At 39.7% G+C, this 26,839-nt stretch overlaps 1 protein-coding gene across 3 annotated transcripts in view; it reads left to right on the top strand.

The window, feature by feature from the left end:
- Window positions 1-26,839, top strand: part of slc39a11 (solute carrier family 39 member 11) — a 146,962-nt gene that overhangs the window by 7,398 nt on the left and 112,725 nt on the right. For all 3 annotated transcript variants that reach the window (XM_005807342.2, XM_005807341.2, XM_023340479.1), the window contains one exon: window positions 24,712-24,870. In XM_005807342.2, the coding sequence (XP_005807399.1) occupies window positions 24,712-24,870 (159 nt within the window). The remainder of the gene's footprint in view (window positions 1-24,711; window positions 24,871-26,839) is intronic.

The raw sequence follows: 26,839 nt of genomic DNA, 5'->3' as shown, positions 1-26,839 counted from the left end.
GCTAAAAAGTGCATAAACCCATTCAGAAAGAATTGTCAAACTAACCGATAAGTTTACCACCATTTTTTCACCATTTGATATTATTCTGGGTGTGTTCTGTCAGTATGATCACAAAAGTCTGCCCTGTTCTACTAGCACCTAGCAGTGAACCACAACTTGACTTTGCATAATTTGGATGGTCTTCCATGACAGTTGAGTAACAGCTCTACTGGGTGAGGTTGTCGTCAATGTAATCTGTTCGGTACACAAACACAACATTATGTGCTCTGTGGTCTTGTAATTAAAAACTCCAAATCTACTCCCTGTAGAGATTTTTTACAAACAACGAGTTGGATTATTATAAGGGAGTCTTGTGGCATTGTAGATTGTCCTGCAATCGATGGGTCGCTGGTTTGAGCTTCCGCCTCATCCGTGTCTGTCATTGTGTCCTTGAGGAAGACATTTCACCCAACTTGCCTGCTGGTGATTGTCAGAACAGCCGATAGCACAATATACAATCCAGTAGCTTGCCATCATCATCGGGTGAAAGTGTGCATGAGGATTTTATGTAAATAGTCTTTAAGTGTCCTGAAAAGTGCAATACAAGTCTGATATTTCATTCCATAACCATGTTGAGCTGCATTACAGGCAATAAATCGATGGCTAACAAAAATATGTTTTTAATATGGGATAATTAATAGTGGTAACGCATGTGGGAAGAATTTACGCTAACACTCCTTTGTGCACCTAAAATATGGAATTTGTTACTGAAAGAGCTTTCTCTAATTCTGCAACAGCTTCATTCATCGGGTGGTAGATGCTGAACTAGAGGCTTCTGGCCTTAGCTCTAGACACACAACAAAATGATTCATAAATTCATTTAAAGTTTTACTCCACCATAGGTCACGTTCTTAGGTCACCACATCCCCTCATTTGACCTTGTACCAAAACAAAAGTTGAGTTTGTTTTTTTAATCTGTTATAGCAAATGTTTTTACATTCAGTTAGCAATTATTATGAACACATCTAGCCTGAAGCAAATGGATAAGGCAAAGTAATAAAAACAGGAAAAAGGACAAACACTCGGGAGGTCAGGAATGTGTTTACGAATGAAAACGTCTTGGTGAAGAGTGAAAGATTTACATTGAACATAAACTCAGTGCTCTCTGTTCAGTTCTGGAAACTCCTACCACATGCATATGTCCATGTTCATGCTGCCGTACTTGCATTGCCTTACTAAAGTATTCATACCCCAGATTATTTTCACATTCCATCACATGACATCCACAAATTTTGAGCTATTTTTTTGGGTGTTATAAGTTAGAAAAATACAGAATAGTGCCAGAGTGAGCAGGAGAAAATTAATGCATGGTTTAAAACAGAGCTTTAAAAATGGAGATCTGAAAAGTGTGGTGTGCATTAGCATTCAGCCTCACTGAGTCAAATCTTTGTTGAGTTATGTTTCTTTGCACTTTGAGATGAAAGTCTTTTTGAATGTCTTTAGAAATTGCATTTTCCCCTCATTTCTCATTATTTTTGAAAAAAGCTTGAACGTTTTTCACTCATTTTCAATTAGATTTACATTTGGACTTTGACTATTCCCTGTGATTTTTTTGTTTTTTCCCTGTGGAATGTAACTTGATTTGTTTTTTTTTTCACAACTATTCTATTATTTGATTAATAATTGATTGATCATTAAGTGATTAACTGGGTTAAAATATTGGCTGATTTTGCTGTTATTTAACGACTTGAATCGTTTTATTCAATAATAGAAATACATTAAAATAAAGAAATAAAATGCAAAAGAAATGATTCAATTTCAATTTTAGAATAAAAAATTTGTTGTGCCTAAAACACAATAAAACAACTTTTTGTTTTTGGCTTAATTACTGCTCTGAGTGTTGGGTTCTTTTAAGAAATTGCCATTTTTTGAGTTTCTAGATGCCAGTTAAGGATTAATTGATTACTAAATTAGTTGACAATTATTTAATTAATCATGATTAATAGCGTTCTGAGTCCTTGAGCAGAAATGAGGAACACTATGAATATTAGCTACTGCGGTAGTGCCAACACTGCTGCAATAGCAATAGTCTTAGCAATACTTATGTAGCAATACGTTGTGCATATTGATATGTTTGGAGCTAGATTTGGTGTTTGAACAATTAAAACAAGCAGTTTCAAGTGTTTTTAGAGGGAGTCTAATGTGTTTCTTGACAGTTGTGGTCCCTAACCCACGTGAATATCAGGGATCCTCTGTGTGGGACATGTCAGTGAATGCATGGTGATCTGCAAGTATTATCTGCATGATTCAGATCCTCCTCCAACTTGCATTCCCAGAGTCCATGCCATGCGCGCACACACACGCACTCATGCCGTCACTAACAGATTTGGATACAGATGGGCACTCATGCTCACAGAACTAAGGAAAAAAAACAAAACAGCCTTTGTCACTACATAATATGGCGTCATGAAGTGTCAGTGCGCAGCGTCCCTCAGCTGTGATTGTTGAGGAAGAAGCCTAATGACCTATCATTAATTTGTGCATACATAATTTCCTCTCCTCCTTTACTCAAATCTCCAGCTTTTCTTTTCCCCCCTTTATATGGATGTTAAACTCCTGACGACCTCTTGTTAGACAGAGGTGATGAAGCCGGCGTCTCCAAGTGATGTTAATCACTTTTTCTTTCGTTTTTTCTCCATACCAAGAACACGGAGTGCTGCCAAAATATTGTTTGGCATGCTGCAAATTGATGAGAAGCAGCAATCTGAGACCCTGAAGCTTGGATCCACTCACCACAGTTTTCTCTCTGGGGGGGCAAGTTTTTGAGAGTGGCCCGTTACTACTACTTCGAAAGGGGAGTTATGAGATTTGGCTCTAAATGAATGGCTTTCTGCTGCGTGCCATGCTCTAAATTTGCATTTTATTGATGGTTTCGTCTTTTTCCGCCATCACAAGCAAGTTTTTAGATCTAACTTTTTTCTTGCGTCTCTCACACTGGAGATGTGAGACACCCAGACAGGCAGGAGACAGCGAAGGACACCATTCAGCTGAATTGCTATGTAATCAAACTGCACTTTCTAGCAGCCTGCCTTACAGTTACCATCCATCCATCCATCTTCTTCCGCTTATCCGAGGTCGGGTCGCGGGGGTAGCAGCTTCAGAAGGGAGGCCCAGACTTCCCTCTCCCCAGCCACTTCTTCTAGCTCCTCCGGGGGAATCCCGAGGCGTTCCCAGGCCAGCCGAGAGACATAGTCCCTCCAGCGTGTCCTGGGTCTTCCCCGAGGCCTCCTCCCGGTGGGACGTGCCCGGAACACCTCACCAGGGAGGCGTCCAGGAGGCATCCTGACCAGATGCCCGAGCCACCTCAACTGGCTCCTCTCGATGTGAAGGAGCAGCGGCTCTACTCTGAGTCCCTCCCGGATGACTGAGCTTCTCACCCTATCTCTAAGGGAGAGCCCAGCCACCCTACGGAGAAAACCCATTTCGGCCGCTTGTATCCGCGATCTCGTTCTTTCGGTCATGACCCAAAGCTCATGACCATAGATGAGGGTGGGAACGTAGATCGACCGGTAAATCGAGAGCTTCGCTTTTTGGCTCAGCTCTCTCTTCACCACGACGGACCGGTACAGCGCCCGCTTGACAGCAGACGCTGCGCCAATCCGCCTGTCGATCTCCCGCTCCCTTCTTCCCCCATTCGTGAACAAGATCCCGAGATACTTAAACTCCTCCACTTGGGGCAGGACACCCCCCCTGACCCGGAGAAGGCACTCTACCCTTTTCCGGCTCAAGACCATGGCCTCGGATTTGGAGGCACTGATCCCCATCCCGGCCGCTTCACACTCGGCTGCGAACCGCTCCAGTGAGAGCTGCAGATCACGATCTGATGAAGCCAAAAGGACCACATCGTCTGCGAAAAGCAGAGATGAGATCCTAAGGCCACCAAATCGGATCCCCTCAACACCTTGGCTGCGCCTAGAAATTCTGTCCATGAAAGTGATGAACAGAATCGGTGACAAAGGGCAGCCCTGGCGGAGTCCAACTCTCACCGGAAACGAGCCCGACTTACTGCCGGCAATGCGGACCAGACTCTGACACCGGTCATACAGGGACCTGACAGCCCGTATCAAAGGGCCCGGTACCCCATACTCCCGGAGAACCCCCCACAGGGCTCCCCGAGGGACACGGTCGAACGCCTTCTCCAAGTCCACAAAACACATGTAGACTGGTTGGGCGAACTCCCATGCACCCTCCAGGACCCTGCTGAGGGTGTAGAGCTGGTCCAGTGTTCCACGACCAGGACGAAAACCACACTGCTCTTCCTGAATCCGAGGTTCGACTATCCGACGGACCCTCCTCTCCAGGACCCCTGAATAGACCTTGCCAGGGAGGCTTAAGAGTGTGACCCCTCTATAATTGGAGCACACCCTCCGGTCCCCCTTTTTGAACAGGGGGACCACCACCCCAGTCTGCCAATCCAGGGGAACTGCCCCCGATGTCCATGCGACATTGCAGAGTCGCGTCAACCAACACAACCCCACAACATCCAGAGCCTTAAGGAACTCCGGGCGGATCTCATCCACCCCCGGGGCCCTGCCACCGAGGAGCTTTTTAACCACCTCGGTGACCTCGTCCCCAGAGATTGGAGAGCCCAACCCAGAGTCCCCAGGCTCCGCTTCCTCAGTGGAAGGCATGTTGGTGGGATTGAGGAGGTCTTCGAAGTACTCTGCCCACCGGCCCACAACGTCCCGAGTAGAAGTCAGCAGCACACCATCCCCACTATAGACAGTGTTGGTGCTGCACCGCTTCCCCCCCCTGAGACGCCGGATGGTGGACCAGAATCGCCTCGAAGCCGTACGGAAGTCTTTCTCCATGGCCTCTCCAAACTCCTCCCACGCCCGAGTTTTTGCCTCAGCAACCGCCCGAGCCGCATGCCGCTTCGCCCGCCGGTACCCATCAGCTGCTTCCGGAGTCCCACAGGCCAAAAAGGCCCGATAGGACTCCTTCTTCAGCCTGACGGCATCCCTCACCGAAGGTGTCCACCAGCGGGTTCGAGGGTTGCCGCCGCGACAGGCACCGACAACCTTGCGGCCACAGCTCCGATCGGCCGCCTCGACAATGGAGGCACGGAACACGGTCCACTCAGACTCCATGTCCCCCACCTCCCCCGGGACGTGTTCGAAGTTTTGCCGGAGATGGGAGTTAAAGCTCCGTCTCACAGGGGATTCCGCCAGACGTTCCCAGCAGACCCTCACAACACGTTTGGGCCTGACAGGTCTGACCGGCTTTCGCCCCCACCACCGGAGCCAACTCACCACCAGGTAGTGGTCAGTGGACAGCTCCGCACCTCTCTTCACCCGAGTGTCCAAGACATACGGCCGCAGATCCGATGAAACGATGACAAAGTCGATCATCGAACTGCGGCCTAGGGTGTCCTGGTGCCAAGTGCACATATGGACACCCTTATGCTTGAACATGGTGTTCGTTATGGACAATCCATGGCGAGCACAGAAGTCCAGCAACAGAACACCGCTCGAGTTCAGGTCGGGCGGGCCGTTCCTCCCAACCACGCCCCTCCAGGTCTCATTGTCATTGCCCACGTGAGCGTTGAAGTCCCCCAGCAGAACAAGGGAGTCCCCAGGAGGAGCACTCTCCAGTACCCCCTCTAAGGACTCCAAAAAGGGTGGGTAATCTGAACTGTCGTTCGGCCCGTAAGCACAAACGACAGTCAGAACCCGTCCCCCCACCCGTAGGCGGAGGGATGCTACCCTCTCGTTCACCGGGGTAAACCCCAACGTACAGGCGCCGAGATGGGGAGCAACAAGTATGCCCACTCCTGCCCGACGCCTCTCACCTTGGGCAACTCCAGAGTGGAAGTATGTCCAGCCCCTCTCAAGGAGACTGGTTCCAGAACCAGAGCCATGCGTCGAGGTGAGACCGACTATTTCTAGCCGGAACCTCTCAACCTCACGCACTAGCTCCGGCTCCTTCCCCACCAGAGAGGTGACATTCCACGTCCCAAGAGCCAGTTTCTGCAACCGAGGATCGGACCGCCAGGGTCCCCTCCCTCTGCTGCCACCCATCCCACACTGCACCCGACCCCTTTGGCCCCTCCCACGGGTGGTGGGCCCATGGGAGGGGGGGCCCATGTTTCCTCTTCGGGCTAAGCCCGGCCGGGCTCCATGGGTAAAAGCCCGGCCACCAGACGCTCGCCATCGTGCCCCCCCTCCAGGCCTGGCTCCAGAGTGGGGCCCCGGTGACCCGCGTCCGGGCGAGGGAACACCAAGTCCAAAGTTCTTGTCCATCATAAGGGGTCTTCGGGCTGCTCTTTGTCTGGTCCCTCACCTAGGACCTGTCTGCCTTGGGTGACCCTACCAGGGGCATGAAGCCCCAGACAGCATAGCTCCTAGGATCATTGGGACACTCAAACCCCTCCACCACGATAAGGTGGCAGCCCATGGAGGAGAGTTACAGTTTTATTTATTTATTTTCTCTAAAACATTAAAACTTGTTTTTATTGATTCCCCAAATGATTAAAAATAGCTTTAAACTTTATTTGAAAACCCGTATTTGTGTACAGTAAGCTAGTTCTGATTTGAGAAGTCTAAAAGTAAAAAATTAAACGATCTGTGTTGAAATAATTTTCATTTGTACATCAAATTTCAAACAGAACCCAAAGCACATTAAACACTTGTTTATGAGAAATGCATGTGGGTTAGGGGGGGAAAGGCAGGGCAATAGTCATGCATTAAATAACCATTTACGACTGTGCCGAATAAGAAGGTAAATTCAGCATTGTCTTTTTTTCATGATTTATTGCATAATATATATCCCTACTAATTAAATTCATTTCGGTTTAAATAACAGTACCAGGTCTGTACTCAGATTTGCGGAACATTATGAGAAGTACTTGAAAATATGGAAGAATCCTGTATTTAATAGTTTTAAAAACAGTTTATTGGAGAGTGGAGGTAGAAGTCTGCCTTGTCTTTGGAATCTACAGTCTATTAAATTTGAAGACTAACTCCAGATATATTTGTTCCAGGCGTACGCGCCACATCAGAATCACAAAAGCTGAAGCCGTAGGCAGCTGGAAGTGACAGTGAAATCTGCTGTGTGTTTTATTTGAACGGACCTCTGCTGTGTTGCTGCATGTCAAATTGCAGTGAACACAGCGTAGTTCAAACACTGACATTAATCTGACAAAACAGTGGTGTTCAAGATATATCCGCACATGTCAAGTGCCGTGATATTATAAAATCGATGGATTACATGAAGTGACCAGCAATAGGCGGCCAGTTCTGTATTTCTTTTTCCGAGACACTGAATAAGGGGAAAAACATATAAATGACTGTTCTTTTCAGAGACGAGGGTCGGAGAAAGTTGGTGTATCTTGGTTTTCATCTCGAAGAGTTTGTTGCCTAGTCATAAATCATGAATTCTGCACTTAAGATATAATCATTATGAGAGGCTTCTTCAGAACACCAGTGACATTTAAATGGCACTAAATTGCACTATATTTAATTATATTTTTGAATGATATTCATTTATACTCCTACGGGACCGTAGCAAACATTTAATTTCAGACAATACAGTTTCGAAGGTCTTTAAACATACCGATTGAATTTCTCTTTACAATGAATGAAAATTCTTAGAATTTTTTTCACCACAACAATAAATAATGATGAATTACTTACTTACTTACTTACAAACTATGTGTACTGTTTCAGCCATTTTTGCTTGCTTTAAATGCTTAAATTTAAACTCTGATGACCTTACAGTAGTCTGAATAGATTATATATAATTGTTTTAACTTGTGCGTCATCAATAAAAGTATGAAACATCCTTATGGACTGTTGGAATTGGGCTGTACAAAATGTTCTGAGGAATAATTTTGAAGTGAAAAAGTTCAGTCTGAAGGAGTGAAATGGCAACTTGTTCTTTTATTTTTCATTTGCAGATATGTCATCCATTTGCATTATGTCAGACTCATAATGCTTTTCTGCTAGATGGTTTAGCTAGCAATTCTTAAGGCAGTTTCCTTGAAGAATTGCATTTGAGGCACATCTATCAATCTGTCTGAAGAACTTGGCCAACAACCAGCAGTTTTGTACCTTCATTTAGAGGAAATTACATCTGTAAAACATGTTCTTTCAGTCTGATGCTGGATAAAGGAAACTCTGATTGCATATAGCTTTTGAAGGAGTTGATGGAACAAATTCTGTTTAGGCTTTACTGTGGATGATTACTTGGTATACGTTCATGGGGAATAGAAAGTTCCCCCTCTGTGATGTTTAATACTATGTTGATGGATCTGTAGTGGCAGTCATTTAAAGTTTCCCATTATTGAATGACTTTATCTACCTCTCCTGTATTTTGGGGGAGTTATTGCAGAAAGTTCTTTAGTTCATAGAGGTTTGTAGATAGTTTTTGTTTTATTGTAGCATTCCTGATGAGCTTGGAATCATTGTTCTGTTTCATATGAACTATAGCTATTGAACAAATGGCCTCGCGTTTACTCGAGTACTCTGGTATACAGAGGCGTTCTCGTTTGACTTGATGAATGCAAGACCTCGTCCAGTAGCTGCTAAACAATTCAAAATCAGTAATGTCCTGCCATCTTTTTTTTCTTTTTTTTTTTTTTGAAAGAAAAACTTTTGTGCTTTTGTAACCTTTCTAAACAATTTGTAGGTGTTCAGCAATGAACATTAAAATTGAATATGCTAATGAAACCCTGCTATGTCTCAGTATTGCCGTGTCTTACCTTGTGGTGAATTAGTTGGGATGATCACTTTTTAGACGATTGAATGCCATCTTAAATTATTTTGTATCATAATTCTAGTAGTGTGGTAGGTTATAGCTGGGTTACTGAACTTGGAGGATGACTTTGGGGATATTAAAAGACCATCAAATATTTTGAGAGTACATAACTAAGCTCAAACAACAACTGGGGTGTAAAATGTTGAGTGCCATTGTTATTATTATTAATAGTAACAATCTAACAAATTGGCATGATTGGCTCAGAAACTCAAAAGACAGATCTTTTCCTAGTCCCTCAATTCATCATACCTAAACACTATAAAAGCCTAATTTGTCCTAGTAACAACGACCATCTCCTGTGTGAAAATGAAAATGGAGGACTTGGAAAGGAAGCTGTATTTTCTATGACGTATCCAGGAATGTTTATGCTTCAAGACAAAGCCAATCTTTCAACAAATAACAGGAAGATTGAATATTACTACCAAGTTCATCTATTTTTTTTCCCCTTTGAGTCTGCCTTTTGTTTAAAAATGCTTAAACTGTTGAACCTTTTAGAAATATTTTCCGGGAAGTTTGAAATTCTAAAATCTGTTAAAAAAATGAACTTGTATGGTTTTTGTTTGATCTAATATAGAAAAGCTATTGGGAAAACTCTAAATATACTAAAGTCAGACATAAATGATTGCATCTACAATGTAAGCTGGTTTCCCTATCTGTTTAATATTTCAGTTAGACTGCGGTTGAATGTTTTATTTCCGCAATGCTACATAAGGACATTGTTATCCCGTAAAGATTTTTCTATTACTGTTTATTTTAATGCTAAATTTAAAAAAAACCATGCCAATAATGTCTTTTGTTTTCTAGTTTAAGGTTATGGAAAGATGTCATTGCTCAAAACGCATCCATTTGCCATGCTTCAGAAAGAAGTGTTTCAACTTAACACCAAGTGTTTGATCACAGAGAAGAGCATTGAAGTGCTGAATGTGAGATTGAGCTCTCAGAGCAAACTAGAACACTTGCAGCACCACTCCAGACCCTGATACACAAATCCTTCCTCAAGGTGTTGCTTTTGTTTTTCGGAGATTTGATTTGCCAGTCCCGTATTCACACAAGTGCATCTCTCTTTTTCAACGCATTCGTGCTGTTTACGCCACGATTTGACCTCCATCCTTCCTGCTTACATCATTTTCTGTTTCATTGCAAACAGACAGCTCTTTGGCTGCTTGCTTTTTACTCGCCGTCTTTCTGGGAGTTATTTCAGCCATCGGGGTGCTTGTTGGCTTTGCGGCCCACGTAGCTGCTGGACTGTTGGAATATTTCATTTATAAACCTTTTAAATTTGCAGATGGTCTCTTACAACGCCTGTGAGAAACATGGTGGTTTCCCCTGCAGCTATTGACCCCTGCCAGGCCCACTACCAAGAAGAAACACTACGGGGTAAACGACAAAAAACCCCAAAACATAGCCAGATACTTAAGCTACTTAAACACTGCTACTGTAGTCTAATTGGTATATGCTAGAAAAAAAAATTTAAGCTTTTCTGAACTTTTTCCATCTTCAGTTTGCTTTTAAAACAGTGTGAAACCACCAAAAAGACCCGTTCACCGTAAGACCCGTTCACCTGTTCCAGTTTGGTCCTTGGAACATCAAATTAAAGCTGGCTGGATGACTTTAAGGACCTGCTACACACACAAAGTTCAGATTAATAAAAAGCAAAGCCCTTAAGAGATATAAATACGCACAGGAAGCCAGTGTAAAGAATATAATACGGAGATGATGTTGGAAGCTGTTACTAGTGGAGTTGTTGTTTTAAAGCTAACAAATCTGTCTCTGTTCAGTTGGGGACCAAAATTGCAACTCGACATGCCTCGAATCAATATTAATATCTGAATCGGTTTCAATATTGAAAAAAATAAAAATAATAATCCAGATTGCTTATGGTGACAATGTACCAATTCATAAAGACAGATCTATTTAGTCCAATTCTGTCTTCTGCTCTGAGCAACTTCATGCTTTAACTATATATTTTACATTATTTTTTAGAATTCCTAATCATACTTTCTGAACCAGTGTAAGGTTTGTTTCTGAACAAACTTGCTTTCTGAAAGGAAAGCAGGTTTCGTTTTAGACTACATGTTTGACCCAGGTAGTCGACCTGTTGTTTTTTGTCAGTTTCAGTTTCTTTATTTATTTTACGTTGGCTATCATACTGATAATTACACTGACTGAACTAATTAAAATTCTGTGGTTTTCACGTGTTTGGCCAAGCTTGTGAAGCTACTGGTGTATTTCAGTGTGCTGTACTGGTGCAGAGTTATTGAGTAAATTTGTAACTCAGTACATCTTTGTCTGCGTTGGGGGGGAAAAGGACAAACCTTTTTAAGTCAGGTCAGCGCTGTTTTTCTGTATTGGATTGGTATCAGCCAGTGCTATACCTCAGATACCTGTATTTGTCTCGGAAGTGAGTAAAGTTTATTGGTGCATACTGGTTGTAATATTTGCTCCATTTTCAGCTGGTCCCGTCCCCTTTCACATTTTACTGTCAAACAAGCTGAACCATTAAAAAAACCCTTTTACCTCCTCGCCTCTGGGGGCACTGCAACAACAATCAGTGAAGAAATGACACAAAAACCTTTGAAGAAACTTGACTTCTATTTAAAAAAAAATGGAGTGGCATCAGATTTTAGCGGTGCCACTAAGCGGTTGTGGGTTTTCTCCTTTGACGTTAGCAGAAGCCCACGAGCCATACTTGGAACAATTTTGGTTGTTGTGTGGTTAGCTGTAAAAAGTTCTAGCTCTCTGAATACTTTTGCTAGCCCATCAATGATGTTACTGGATTTAACACAAAATTATAAAGTTTTCAATCAACTCTGTTCACTTTGGACTGCCAGTAGCTGCCAAGAATAACCTGAAATTAAAGCAGCAAGTGAGAAAGTGTTTCCTCAGCTTGTAGCAAAGCAATTCCTTTCACAGTTCTGCTCTGCCAACCGAAGCTGCCAGTAAAAATACAATAAATTAAGCCATAGCAGAAGCAGTGGGAAGAAGGAAAGCTGAACATGGCACTCTATGAAGGCTTATAATGTGTCATTTACTGGCCCCGTGTGGTCGAATGCTCTCCCATACAGATGACTTTCATATTCTGTTGGCCGTATTTCATCCGCTGAAACACTTTGAATGTGTTTTTAAGCTTGTAAGTGTTTTTTGCGTTTCCATCCCAGATTTTCTTATTTTTTAATAACTCTTGTTTAATGGTAACTGTGCAGAAAAATTGATAGTTGAAGCAATGAGAGAAATCTTAATGAAAGTTCTATTGCCTCCTAAGAGCCTGATGGATGTAGTGTTCGGTTAAAAATGTACTTTCTGGCTTGTAAACTGAACAAATTTGGCAATAATGTTGTGCTGTTTACTATCCAACATTTAACTGTGGATCAAATCATATCGACAGTACTAACCTGCCTGCAAATAAACGCATGAGCAAGTAGGAGCTGTGCTTCAAATGAGAACCAACAAAGACAAAAGACTTTGAAGCCTATCGATGCAAAGATCGTGTCAGATCCTGCAAACAAGGTTACTGAGAGCAAATGTGTTGCTTTCACCTAATTTTGTGGCAATTGATGTAGTTTATCACAAGTGACTAGGGAAAAAATGGGATAAAATATCTGAAGTGTACTGTACAAAATAGGTTCCACATACCCATTTCTTTGAGCGAACCTGGCTTGACGACCAACGAACAGAAATCATGCTAACTAATGTCTGGGAAATTTATGACCCATGTTCATTCTGATGATATTTTTGGAGGGCAATTTTATTTACAGAAACACCATAATCCATTTTTATTTATGGTTTTAGTTTTGTGGTTTTTATTTTAATCCTTTGATGTTTTTAGTTTAGATATTTAAAATGTCTTCCAGTTTCAGTGTGGTGTGTTTTGTACAAATTAAAGTTTTAGTCTTTGAAAGGTCAAACTCTCATTATGCCATAATCATCATATTGGTTGAAAAAGGAATGAAAATGAAGTATAATCTGGACTCGCTTCTGTATTGAAACAGCAATATTCTATTCTTAAGGACACACCCATGGTAGATGTGTCGCCTCATTGCAACTGGAGTGTTTGGATGTTACACATCAGCTTAGTACTCACAGATAGGAACTTCATGCTTTGCTTCCATTTCATTTTCAACCAAGAGCCGTGTCTGTGAAGAGCAGTATAATGTGGCTTCCAGAGACTGCTGGGGCTGTTTGATCTGTCCTCTACTCCCCATCACATTTGGTGGCTCATCTGTATTCATTTTTATCTTTTTTTTTTTTTTTTTTTTTACCAGTTTCCCTCCCTAATGCATCCCTGAAAGTGCTCCTTCAGGATTCCAGTTCTTTGTTGAACCAATACTGTTTTAATGCCAGGTGGGCTGTACAGTACAATCTTTAAAGGATATATGAAGCTATATTAAAATCAGGCTTTAGCCTCTTTTAAAGACTTCAAAATGGCAAAGGTTTTACATAAAGTATTTTGCAAATGCATTCATTCCCATTGTTTAAGTTTTGTGACCTTACATTTATTTGATCTATTTATAGAATTCTGCAGAACGTCTACATGTTAAGATTGTCAAAGTCAAGCTAGCATAAGTGACCTACTTCCCTCCCCCTCACTATTTTTTTTTTTTAAATTAAAACTTTTTCCTGACCTTATGTAGCAATTATAGTGTCGACTATTAGTAGCAAAGCACGGAGTCCTTTTATCTTCTATATATCCTTGTGGAAAACCTGCCCTACTCACTAATTTTCTCAAAAGCATTTCTAAAAATATTTGAAAGAAAATTCAACTAGAAATACCTAGACACAGCACTACAGGTTTATAACGGCGATAAATGATTAAAGATGTATGATTTTACATGAGTTTCATAATTACCATTTTGTGTTGGTCTGTTCCATATGCACATTCCAGTGAGATGTACTGATGTAGTTGTAGTGCGACACAATATGAGAATATATATAAAGACTTTTCTAGTAAGTGTGTATAATGTCACATAAATTCCACTGCTCTTTACCGCTGGTTGCAGACTTTCCAAAGTTGTAGTTTTTCCCAGTCATTTGTGCAAAAATATGTTTAAGCTTTCAGGGTCATCTGCATTGCAGCATAAAATATTGGAATACAAAGTCAGGTTTTCTCATTATTCATCGGTTCACACCCTGACTCTCAAACTGTTAGATCTTGCCTCAAAACCAGACGGGTGGTTGCTGCCTCCTCGCAGGTTTGAAAAAATCAAAATGTGTAAAACATTTGTATAGCGGTCCTGCATAACGGATTATAGGCTTTTTTCTATTTTGTTTGATTGCATTTAATTAAAACATGTTTGAAATTAACTGCAGTCAAAAGCACACTAACTATTCAAAGCTGCTTTTTCAAACTATTGAATCCTTCCATCTGTCTGTTGCCACATCCATCCAGCCATCCACTCATTTTTTTCCTTCCTGCTCAGTCGTGTACACGGTTTGTTTGTTGCTTTGCTTCAGTGTTAAATTGAGAAGAAGCAGAGCGTATCATGCGGAGGTTGCACAAAACTCTAATATGTTTTGTGGACCTGGAGAAGGTTTTCCCCTACCCCCCAAGGGATTTTGTTTGTGAATGGAGAGAGAGAGTCTTTTCTGGGTCTACATGTGAAGAAATGCATCACATTTTGTGGACCTTCAGTTCCTGTCGCATCTATGAAATATTTTGAATGTTTTCATAAATGCTTTTTACAAGTTTGAATGGATTTGGTCATATTGACCGTGACAACAGTCAATTTCGATGTCAAATTAAGATTTGAATGCCCTATACGTAGTTTAAACATTTAGCATGCTAATATGAGCAAAACTTCTTCAGCGCAAACAAAGAGTCTGCAGAGTGTATCATGATTAGATCATTGCTGCACCATTTGAGTAATGTTTCTGCCAATTTTACCTGTGGCATAGTTGCATAGTTCTCACTGTGAATGCTTGGATTCTCTCTGGGTACTCTGGCTTCCTCCCACAATCCAATTAACTTACTGGGTGTATTGGTCTATGTAAATTCTCCTTAGGCGCGAGTGTGTGCGGGCATGGTTGTTTGTCCTGTCTCTGCCATGGACTGGCGACCTGTCCAGGGTGTACACCGCCTCTCACCTGTTGACAGCTAGAAAGGGCACCAGCACCTCTCCTGATCCCAATGGGATAAGGGTGTAAGAAAATGGATGGAAATGCCTAAACCACTGTCTGATGTGTAGGAAGGCAAGTCATTGAGCATTGACACAAGGGAGAAGCACAATAGTGTTACAGGACTAACACTGCTTACCCGATTTACTTAAACTTGGTGAGTTTAAGTTTGTGTTGAACACTCACAGCCACAAATGCAACACGATGCTTCAGCAAATTTGCAGACCTTGATATAGAATATTACCAAATCCTCTCCTCTCTCTACAGACCCTTGTAGCTTTGAGACCAGAAATAATTGTATCTGCTTTTGATGTAGTTTGCTAAAAGCTTGTTGTTTTTTTACGTCTAATGAAATGCTGCAAGGTGACATTGGAAACGTTTTTTTTTTATTTTAGAAAAGAGAAATATTCTGGTGTATCGTATAGATTTAGCATGGCTTTATGCATTTACTTATTTTTGCTACGGCTTCAGTCCTTTCCTGGATTACATGGATTTAGGTGTACACTTACAAGAGACTGCAGAATGCTTTGCACTGGATGAATCACAGAAAGCATGTGGTATGCTGTGCTGTGTAATTATCTAAAATGCCGCTAAATATGCGGCATTTTAGACATTAGTTCGGCCCAGCAGGGGCTAATATCCAGAACACTATAATCCCGAGCTTTCAGGAGTAATTTAACTCGGTTAGAGTTCTAGCAAAGCATCAGGTCAGCCTACGGTTAACAAAGCTGAAATAGCTCCATATAATCTGAGCCACACAAAGCATCAGGGCAGCTGTATCAGCGGTTCAGGGTCAGAGATGGTGTTTCCTCACTCTGGCAGCAGGCTGGTGTTAAAATCTTTCTAACTTAAGCTTCTTCTGCCTGCGGGGGGTATTTTAGACACTCCAGCCTCATAAAACTGATACATTAATATCTTATTAATACATGTTTAGAATTGTCGTATGCTAAATCATCATTGTTCATTCAAAATCATCTTTTGGCCACCTGGCACTATACACAAAATACCAGGACCAGTACTGTTAATGTAATGATGGTTGACTTTAAAAAGGACTAAAATAGTCTGAGAGATGATGGCAAACGGGAACTAAAAAAACTTGAAGGTGACACATCAGGTGGGACAAAGTCAGAGTCCTTTAGAAATTAAAATACTCAGGGTGGATGAAATAGACAATGAAATGGTGAGAGAAACACTTTTTTTCCAATAAGAGAGAGCCTTGAAGTAGCATTTCATGTTATTAAAATAGATCACACTCAGTCTGCCCAAACTGGCCTTTTCTCACCTTCGCTGTAGTTTAATTTACATTTGCCCACTGTTGCAGAAAGCAAAACTTTCTGGATGGGGAGACAGAAACGTGTTTATATCATCTGTTTAATATGCAAGAGTCATATTGCCTCAAGTGCTTTTTGAAGCTCATTTTGTAAAGTAGGTCTTTGTGCACTAATCAACTTGATTCATGTGTGTCTCTGTTCTTGTTATCCAAATGTTACTGTTTTCACATAAAGGCTGGGATTAGATGAGCTACCATCCTCTGCTGGCAAAACAGCCCATCTATTGGAATGAAAAAGCTCTATAGCTCTACAGGCTTAGAGACATAACTTAGAGAAATTCAGAAGCTCCTTTCTGCTTGTACTATAGAGTTTTAAATGAGTTATTCAGTTTGCATTAAGTCTTTACATTCTGAGGAATAAATAAACCCAACACTAGCTTAGTTCAAAGGTAATCTGCTAATTCATCTTCTCATAGAAATATTTTACCACACACTTCAAACTAGAGATTTACACTCCTCTGCCACCTTATGAGGTAGTACTTTTTTTTTTTTTCATACAAACTGCTAAGTAGTCAATCACATGGCAGCAATGTGTTTCATTTCGACCATCTTTACTCGACACATTGGGAAACGTCCAGTATTATCGGATGTTGTTTGGGGAAAAGTTCCACGTTTAGATGAGATGGCAAAGACACCTTGAGTCAGTTGTAGTTGTCATGCCAAGCCACTATATGGCGCTGTGATCTAGGCATGTCATTGAAACGCACATGTGCTTTTGACCCTTAGCTTCCACCTCATTACCTTCCACCTCATTACCTTCCACCTCATTTAGAAAACAGTAACCTACCTCCAATGAACCAGGTGCTCATGTAACATGTTCCTTATCAGAAGTTGTTAAACTGAACAAGTTGAGTAGAACGACACGGGACAATGCTTCCCGCCATTGTTTTTGCTGTCTTCCTGAACACACTTCTGCTGGTCGGTGCTCCCTAAAAAGGTTCACTCTGAGACTAAGTATTAAAAACTGCTGATGTGAGACACCAATCATTGGAGAAGTGGAAAGCAGTGGCTGGTTACGGTTTCACCATTACGGTTTCTGTGTAAACGGAGCCTTGGACACGAAAACGACAAGGAGAGATGGATTTCTTAAGCAGGACACTTGTCTGGAATGATTTGTGAATTTCCTGAATATTGAAGGACCGCGTCACAAGATAAAAGTTATTATAAAGGTTTATTGTGCTGACATTTTGAATATGAAGTTTCAAAATGTCCAATTACTAAGGTCTGTAGAGACAGGAAAGGGTCGACATGAGTCGGAGTCTAGTTCAGTAAGTGATGTCTAGTATGTCAGGTCAACTGCATAAGATATAAACAATTGTCAATACTGGAAATAACTTGTATAAATCAGATATTTGCTAAAACATTTAAAACTGTTAAATATGTTTGTTACATCTATATTTCACTTTGTAAGGATTAGTCCTCAAAAGCATTTGGTCAACTTTCTTCATACATCTTGTACTAAATTCTTGTTTTGCTGCAGAAATCATCGACCAATCGATGCACTTGCACTTAACATTCTCTGTAAAGCTTGCTGTTATTTTCTGAAATTGACTCCCATTGCTCAGATGGAACCTCCCGCTCAGCTTGGTGTTCGCTGATTACAAAATTGATTATGCTGCACCCAGATGATTGCTCTCAAGTCTTGTAAGACCAGAGAACCCCGTTGTGCTTGGAAGAGCGGCGTTAATGGTGGTCGCATTGATTTAGTGGCTTTATGCTTTCTGTCTCCTAGTCCTTCTATTTTATTTTATTTTTTTAAATTCTGTATGTGTTCTAGCAAGGCACGCATTACAAAATATCATGCTGATGATTGTGTTGACATTTTCAAAACGCTGTGAGAATGCTTCAGAAATAAGTTTGGCATATTTATGAACTAGTGAGGATGTCTTTCAGTTGTATTTTATTTATTTACAAATGGAAATTGTTAGCTTTGGTTGGTCTTGATTTAAAATGCTGTGGACAGACTTAAAATTCATCCTATGCAGAAATCAAGACAAAGTACAATCTGCGGGTAGCCACTCACTGCCTTTTGGGGCTGAATACAAAATAACAAGATGAAAACCTTCTGTTGTGTGAAATGTTTGCTTACTGATTGGTATAGATCCACAGTGGTTCTGATAGCAGGACATGAATTCAGTCCACCCACTCTATTTCTTACTAAGGTTCCACTTCAAATGTGCAACTCTTATTGCAGTAGCGACTCCGCGATAACAAGGTGAGCCTGATTTATTGAAGCAGTCAAAGTGTGTGTGTGTGTGTTTCAATTTGAGCGAACCTCATTTTGTCTGATTCTCTCATGGGGTCCAGCCTATTCGCCTTCCAGCAGAGTCACGTACTTCTGTTTTATCAAAAACCCCGGGCGTCACAAATCAACACTGAGGGAGACCATTAGCATTATCACAGAGAAGAGAACATGGAATGAAAGGAAACCAAGGACACAGAAATGCCTTGAGTCTATTGCCTTGAGAGGTCTTCATGTTGTGGAAATTGTCCAACTGTTGCTGCTAAACACAGCAGGGAGTTCTTACGCTTATTTTCTTTTGGTATCAGATTTCACCAACATTTATTAGTAGGTAGTTTCTGATAGTTGTTTCTATTTTTATCTCTAAAACACCTTCTGAAAGGTTATAATTTTTCATTGTACTTTTCAGAGTTTGTCTGTTCTTAAACCCCTTTTATGAGTTTTGCAACCTACCACCAAATGCTAAAATAAACATTTAAATACTATTTTTGCATATTTCCATCAATAGAATGAAGGTTTCATTAATCTTTACAAAGTAGATTTGCTAGGGAATAATTCTGTTCAGTTCCAAGTCTCCAGTCTCAAATTTCAGTTCTTAAAGTGAAGGTGTATATAGGGATTAGGAGGTCAGGATAATCATTAACACAAGAGTCAGAGCAAATATATGAGAGCAGTAACTTGGGCCCTTAAGAGCCCTAACAGAAGGAAGGAAGGAAGGTCAGAAAACTGGCATAAAGTTGAGCTGGAGGTGGCTGAATCAAAACAATGTACTGCCATTTGAAGTCTAAAACTCTTCTAGCATGGCAAAGACTCCTGGAGTAGTAAAGGGAGCTATTGCTACCTTTTGTAGCTTAGAAGGTAAAAGTTAAAACATTGTTTTCAAGTATTTGGCTATAAGACAGACCAAAAGAGAAAGGCAAGCTAGCATCCTGAAGCTAGCTGTGCTAGCGCTAAGATAATTTACAGAACAAAGGAGCGAAAATATAAGAGAGCATAAGCTAACATTGGCTGTATACATGCTAGCTAATTACAGATGCTCATCATAGCTGGCAAAGTTTCCACACCGCTCAACTACCCAGTTCTTCTGTGGCTGCAACTTGAATCAGAAAAATGCTCTTCAGTCAACATCTCCATCAGATTTCTATTTGTCTAATGTGGCTAATAGTAAAAGTAGTAAATGTTAGCCAAAGAAGCTGAGCATTAGCACAGAAACAAGTTAGAACCTGTGGCAATCTACCCTGCTGAATGTTTAACACCTAAGAAAAGGTGTAAAATTGGCTGAAACTGGATATCGCTGATGTAACAGAATCTATTTGAGAATAAAATATTCCTTTGTCGCTCACACTGAAAATATGAGTTTATCAGTAGGAAATTAAAAGGCATATAGGAATACAAGACAATAACGATAAGCTATAGTTAAAAAAAAAAAAATAATCGCAAAACTTAATCAGCGTTATATACACATATCCATAAACGACATTAACTCTTCTATGAGGCATAGCAAAACAGCTGTCTACTGTTTTGCTATAGTAAGTTTTAAATTAGATTTTTTTTTTCTTTCTAAATGCTGTTTGTAAGTGCGACAAGCTCTCATGAGTTTAGCCCCTTAAAGCTCTTTCATACGCGACACGTTTCTTCTAAAAAAAAAAAAAGAGGTCTTGAATCCGACGGTCATCTTTAAGTCTTTACTGAACTTAAAAGAAAATAAAAATAACAAACAGATTCAAAACAAATAGAAAGTGACGGTCAAAAGACTGTGTTACTCTCAAGGTGCCAGACTTCTACAAAGAGCAAGTACTTTCGTCTTTCATAAACTAATTAGTCACTAACCAATCAAAAGGCACCATGTCATAAGCTCAAACACAATACAATTACAGATGCTTATCTTTTTCAAATAACAGAGTAAATACTTTAACTCGCATAAACACAAAATAACATTTTGTATTAAGCTCCAAAAATGTATTCAGGCTCCTACACCGTTGAATTACCTTCTGTTCATTTGGCAATGAACAAGTTGACATTTTGTTACGTGTAATCTGTATTTTCCTAAAGAGGAAAATGGATTCTGTGCTGCTCTTTGTATACTTGGTCAGCATTCTGAAGTATTTGCATCAACACTGTGTGACCTGCTTATTGTCATTCCTGAGCAACATCTGCCCTGGTGGGAACCTTATCCCAAATTTGGATCCTATTTAGGAGTCAAGCATGGCACCTGCTTCACTGTGACTGAAACTCTTCCCTTGAATGTCTTGATGATTCAGTAAATGACTCATTTTGTGTCTGTGATTCTTGAGAAGAGGGACAAAACGGGTCCTATGGATAAAGCACAAAATTTGAATAAAATATACACAAAATATGATTTTTTTGGAATATCTGACTAAACTAACCTGGGCCATGTGAGCACAACAATGTATGTTTTCATGGTGTTTGCTGAATATTTTTTATTTTAAACATTGCAGTAGGTAGATGGTGTCTTTAAAATCCCTTGTCCTGGAGCAGAACTTGCTACATTATAATAGTTTAAAACAAATCAAGGAATACTAAGATAATATATCATGACAATTAAGTAAAAGTATTCAAATACGTAATTATAAAAGTATCAATAAATGTAATTAAAAATCATTTTTATATATTTTTCAACTCAATTGAAATTTGTCCCAAGTTTTTGTCAACACAGTCAGACATAAAAAGAATGTAAAAAAAAAAAAAAAAAATCAGGCATTATTGGGGGGCATCAGAACTTCAGAGGACCCCATGACCTCTTCCTTTGCTAACAGGGCTAAGCAGCTCTGGTTCGCTTATGTTGTTCTTTAGTTTTTTCTTTTTTATTCCTAAGTTGTTCGTCACAACCATGATGTGTCCACACCATTACTGACAATCTACAAAATCTTGATAAAATTTTGTTAAATAAATGCTTCATTTTAGTATACTGTAAATATTTCATGGACCTGATGAGCTACAATGAGGCACTAGCACCTTTAATATGAGATCTGTTCTTGTAATTGAATCAGGAGTATATCATGTCATTTTTTAAAATCAATTTTCCAGTAGCTATTGCTAAAATCATTTAAATTAATTGCATTTTGTCCAATCACTTAACATAAGAGCCTGTTCTCAATAGAAATTCTCAAAGTTAAAGCAAACGTAATCGTTCTGTGTCTCTCAAAGCTTATAGCCGCAACAATAGATGATTTTTGATGCCAGTAAACAAGGCGTCATATATAATCTTTTATTTATTCTCTCAGAGCTAAATGGCTTTACACTCCTCTGATTCAGAATGGGTTTGTCATAGATGTGCTGTTGAATACTAAACACAGGAAGTAAGAGAGTTTATTACAAACCTTACCTGGAAAATGTCAGCGTACCTAAATATAATAGAAGCAGCTACAGTCTCATTTAATTTCAAGAGCAAGGATTAAACTCAATACTCTTAGTAATACATTTATATATGAAAAGCTTTACCCATAGACATCAATATATGCATGAGCAGAATACTTTTATCATTTGAGAGCAGAAACTCCCAATGTTTGGCCAGTGGTAAGAACTTAAAAATAAAAGTTGAAAATAGATGTTGGAACAGGTACTCGGGTTGCCTGGAGAGACTGTCCCATTCAAGTTTAATGAGTGAAAGTGGATCCTGTAAAATGGGCCTGTGGTGTGGCAGCTGCAAAGGAGATGGAACAAAGGTTCGTGGGTAGAAACGTAATGGAAAAAAAACAGAAATAGAAATGTTGGTTGCAGAGAAACGCATTGTAGATATTTATTATTTTTATTTGTCCAATGCAGTTTAATCTTGAAATGTTCATATCTGTATAAAAAGATACTAAACCATTGGTTCTCATTGAACTTAGCTAGTTGAATAAAGATTAAAAAAGCATTTAAATTACTTTTACTGTAGGTTTTGTCAAATTTGATATCTTTTCTCTTTTTGCCTTCTCATATCTTAAGACAGCCAAGTCGGTTTGGTGTTCTCCGTGGGGTTAAGTGATGTCGCGTGATTGGCATTTAAATAATACATTTTCTGCTGGCTGTCATTTGGAAAGTGCGGAAGCATCGCAGTGATCTTTCAACTCTATTTCTCGCAGTGTCTCACATGTGAGAAATTTAATTCCTAGTCTTTCTCGACGCCACATCTTTCATCTACATCTTTTGCTTGTCCCAAATTTTTAGTTTTCTCTTTTAAAAGGTTGTGTAGGAAACTGTTTGGCTATTAGTATGGTGTGGATTCTTAGGTTGAACATTTGTTCTCTTCCATTGCAACTACAAAAGCTGCAATAAAAAAGCCTTTAAATTTGCCATCATTGAGCAGCGTAAAATAGATATATTTGTAAGATATTTTAAGATACTTTATGAAAAAAAATAAAAAATGTTTGGCATCCGTACCCATACACAGAAGCCCATTAGCGTTGAGTATATGCTTCTTGAATTACATTATATACTTTTACAGCATGAAGACAAAAGAAGAAAATCTTAGTTAATGAAAAGTATAAGTCAGGGGATGGATACAAATGAAATCTCTTAGGCACTGAACATTCCCTGAAGTTTAGTTAAATCTATTATTGAGTAATACTGTATAAGAAATATGGCCCATGTGTAAATGCATTTAAAAAATAAACCATTACTGTAACACATGTTGATGGTTATCATGACTGGGGTTTATGATTGTAAAAAGTAAAAAAAAAAAATCTGGTGGTTTCACTACTTAAATTCTGAACAGTGACAGTGAATCACTCAAATATGTTTTCAAAGCAGAAGTTGTGATTTATTTATTTATTAGAAAACATAAATTTTTAATAAAACCAGCATACAAAAACCAAATTTTTAACATGGACACAAACTTACAGTTATGTGTTTAAAAATAATATTTTGTTTAAGGTTTTTACTGCATCTTATATTATTACAATAAAAACTGTCATGGCTTTTCCAACTTGTAAGATGGAAGCCCAGACAGGTTCATGAGAAAGCGTCTGGAAGTGGAAGCACCTTATTTTATCGGCGATTGTTGCAAGAATTTGACTGGTGCCCACTTTTGACAGTTGGACAAAAATCAGAAAAGAACTAAGTGAGTTTGCGGCTCACAGAATTGCACTAAAGCACATACAGTCAAGACATTGTTATACAAAACCTAGTGCCAGAGGCTGTGAAGTCACATAATGTTTTAGCGCTTGATTGGTTGAACAATAACCTTAAATTGCTTTTGATGGGCAGCTTCCGTCTTGTATTTCCCCTGCTGTTGGATTGTGTAAGAAAGCTGGTGTCAAAGGACCAGTATGAGATTTTGTTCATATAAAAATCCATGTTTAACAGAAAGTAGGCCCTTTACCATTACTGGGGTTTTTACACTTGTATAAATTTTGCCTACTTCTTGTCTAACTAAGCGTACAAAAACCAAACACCATAGATTCAAGCATCCCATTAAATTTTAATAAACCATCTTTATTAAAAAGTCTATCTGAAGTTTGACAAAATGAAAATACTGCAAAACCTTGAGTTTAGCTGCTTTGAATATACTATAATTGTCAATTTGTCCAGTGAGGAGGACACAGTAACAGTTGCTTGGATACTACTCAAACCAGGACTCTACTAAGAGATTTAAAAGTCTCAGGAAAAGTACTCTCTGGATTTTAAGTCTGCTTTATCTATTTGTGACAATTTTTTTTAATTAACAAAGGCAAAAAAAAAAAAGCAGATTGGGCTACATCCAGGTACATGTTGTAGTTTTCCTGAAAGGAATACTTTACATTTGTAAGTCATTTTAAAACATGATAGCAATTAACAGAAGTACCTGAATGTTTCACTTTCTTGTCCTACTTGTGAGGGATTAACTGTGAAATATGAAATATATAGCTGTAAAAACATTATGCAGGTGACGCCCACTGTTTTGTCCAAATCCTCCTCATGATATTGCTTTTGTCCGTAGAAGAAAAAAAAAAGTCAATGGAAATGCCACACATGACAAATGGCAGAATTTACAAAACACTGTTGCACCATGAAACACCAGCTTAAATCAACAGTGTAGACATAACTCCTTTTGCTCAGACACTGAGAAAAGAAACTGGGCCGTAGGTAATCGTTTGAGTAAAGCCGTTTATGATCTCTGATCATAAAAGACAGCAAAAAGATGAAATAAAATTCTACGCTTGTTATTGCTAGTTTAAAATCTGCATTGTCCAGAAACTCCAGTGCAGTTAATAAACAATCATTTTCTTCTTTCTTTTCTTGCATACCTTAGGTAATGTTGGCTGCATCCTATTGGTCATTGCTGGCACCCGCAATCGACATGGCAGAGGATTCTGGGAAGTACGGCTCATTCGCCTTCCTGCCGGTGGCTGTGGGATTCACACTTGGAGCAGCTTTTGTTTACTTTGCTGACCTGCTGTTGCCCATGCTGGTAAGAATCTCGTATTTGTCTGAAAGGATAATGAGGACTATTGTGGTTGACATGTACTGAAAACACATTTTCCATCAAACTGACTGAAAGGACCGTCCATGGATAAAATACCTTATGCTTGGCCACGTTCTCTAGCAATACACATACTGTGAGAAGTTTCTAGAAATAGTTAAAGGTTTTCTGAGGTGAGTCAAAGTTTTTTTTTTTTTTGTTTTTTAAAGTTCCAAAGTACCTGGAACACTCTTGTGTGCCTCAGCTAATTACATAATTGGTTCCGAGAGCTGCTGCTCTTCAGTGACTGGAAGCTATGCGAGAAACACTTATGGCCCAAGTGATAGCTATATATTTTTTTAGGGTTCGAATCAACAAGGACTTTTTTGCTGCTTATTTCAGGAAAATTTAGCATTCAGTGCTGGGTTCGAGGTAATGATTTCCAGAGAAATAATGCAGGAGAGAGGTGTGAGAAGCAAGAAGTTTCCTCTTGGACTGCCCTGTTCTTGAAAGATAACAGGAATGTTGACTTTTATGTAATGAGAAAACTCAGCCATACACCGGAGATCTCAAACTCCAGCCCTTCAAGGATGGTGCCCTTCAGCGTTTGGGCGAGCCTCTCCATAACACTTTCGTCAAAATAATTAGGTCATTAACAAAACTGTCGGTCAGGATTGTGTTTTATTCAGGTCCTGGACCAGAGGTGGGTGTAAAAGTAGCAGAATGCAGACTCTAACACCCTGCCTTACACTAACACAACAAATGAGTAAATACTGCGATTAAAAATGGCAGTATTTATGGGACTAGGGCTCACATTTTGAAATATAATCGATACTTTAATGAATAAATGAATCTTATAAACTGAGGCATTTCCTCCCTGAGCTGGCACACAAAACTCTTTTCCTTTCTGCTTCATTTCAGCTGCTTACGTGATTCTCAGAATTAAAGCTGGGATCCATTACTTCAAGTTAAAAAGACAAAAACAAAGACATTTCCTGGTGTAATTTGACTGTGGGGGGGAGAGAAAAGGACATTTGGAAGGATGTTAATGAGGCCTTATGTAAGCTGTTGCCACCTGCGGTAGCCAGAAAGCCAATTACCTCTACAAACTTTGCAAAGCATCTTAAAAACTGACTCATTGTTTATGAGGAATGAAGAAAATCTCAGTAAAGCTTCCCTAGCTACACAGCAAGGTAATAAATGTGCCAGATGGAAGAAGTTAGCATTATCTGTTTAAATATTAGCAACTTGCTGCTAGCCACATTATGGCCTCAACTTCCTGCAGGTACGGACTGACGCATGGCTGGAAGAGAACGGCTTCATAGTGTATGAGAGAACCCAAAATACAGAATAATAAAGTGGTAAGATGACAGGAATTCCTCATGCCCGCAGCTAATATGTTCAGCAGTTAAGGAGTTTGTGGCTGTGACTGAGAAAAAACACAAGTAACATCAGAAAAAACTTTATAGACGCTACACAGTTCAGTGTCAACAAATGATGGTAATTCAAGGCACCAAGATGTGACTGTCTTTAAAATATTGGTTCATGTTGAAAATACAGGCTGAAGCTAACAAAAGTCAACCAGAAACTTGGTGTAGCAATTAGCCTGCTAGCTTTTAGGAACCAGAACATGTGATGAAAAACTATAAATACAAACACTGGACAGAATTTGCAAAATATATTAGCATGAAACAAATCCCTATTTATATTAAAACTGTTTTCCAGTTTCTGATGTATGTACTTATCAAATGGTGTTAATTCAAAACGTGAAGAATTTAGTAACTAAACATTTTGCTTCAAGTTGAAAACCCAGCGTGAAACTAACAAAAGTTGACCATAAACTAGCCCTACTTGGCCTGAACATGTGATTCAAAACTACAAACACAGACACTGGGCAGGATTATTGCTAACTATATTAGCATAAAACAGATACTTATTTATATTATCATGAAACTTGTTTCAGGTTTGTACTTATCCT

This window comes from Xiphophorus maculatus, chromosome 10 (assembly GCF_002775205.1).
Source record: "Xiphophorus maculatus strain JP 163 A chromosome 10, X_maculatus-5.0-male, whole genome shotgun sequence".
Taxonomy (NCBI): domain Eukaryota; kingdom Metazoa; phylum Chordata; class Actinopteri; order Cyprinodontiformes; family Poeciliidae; genus Xiphophorus; species Xiphophorus maculatus.
This window is presented reverse-complemented; position numbering and strand designations above follow the sequence as displayed.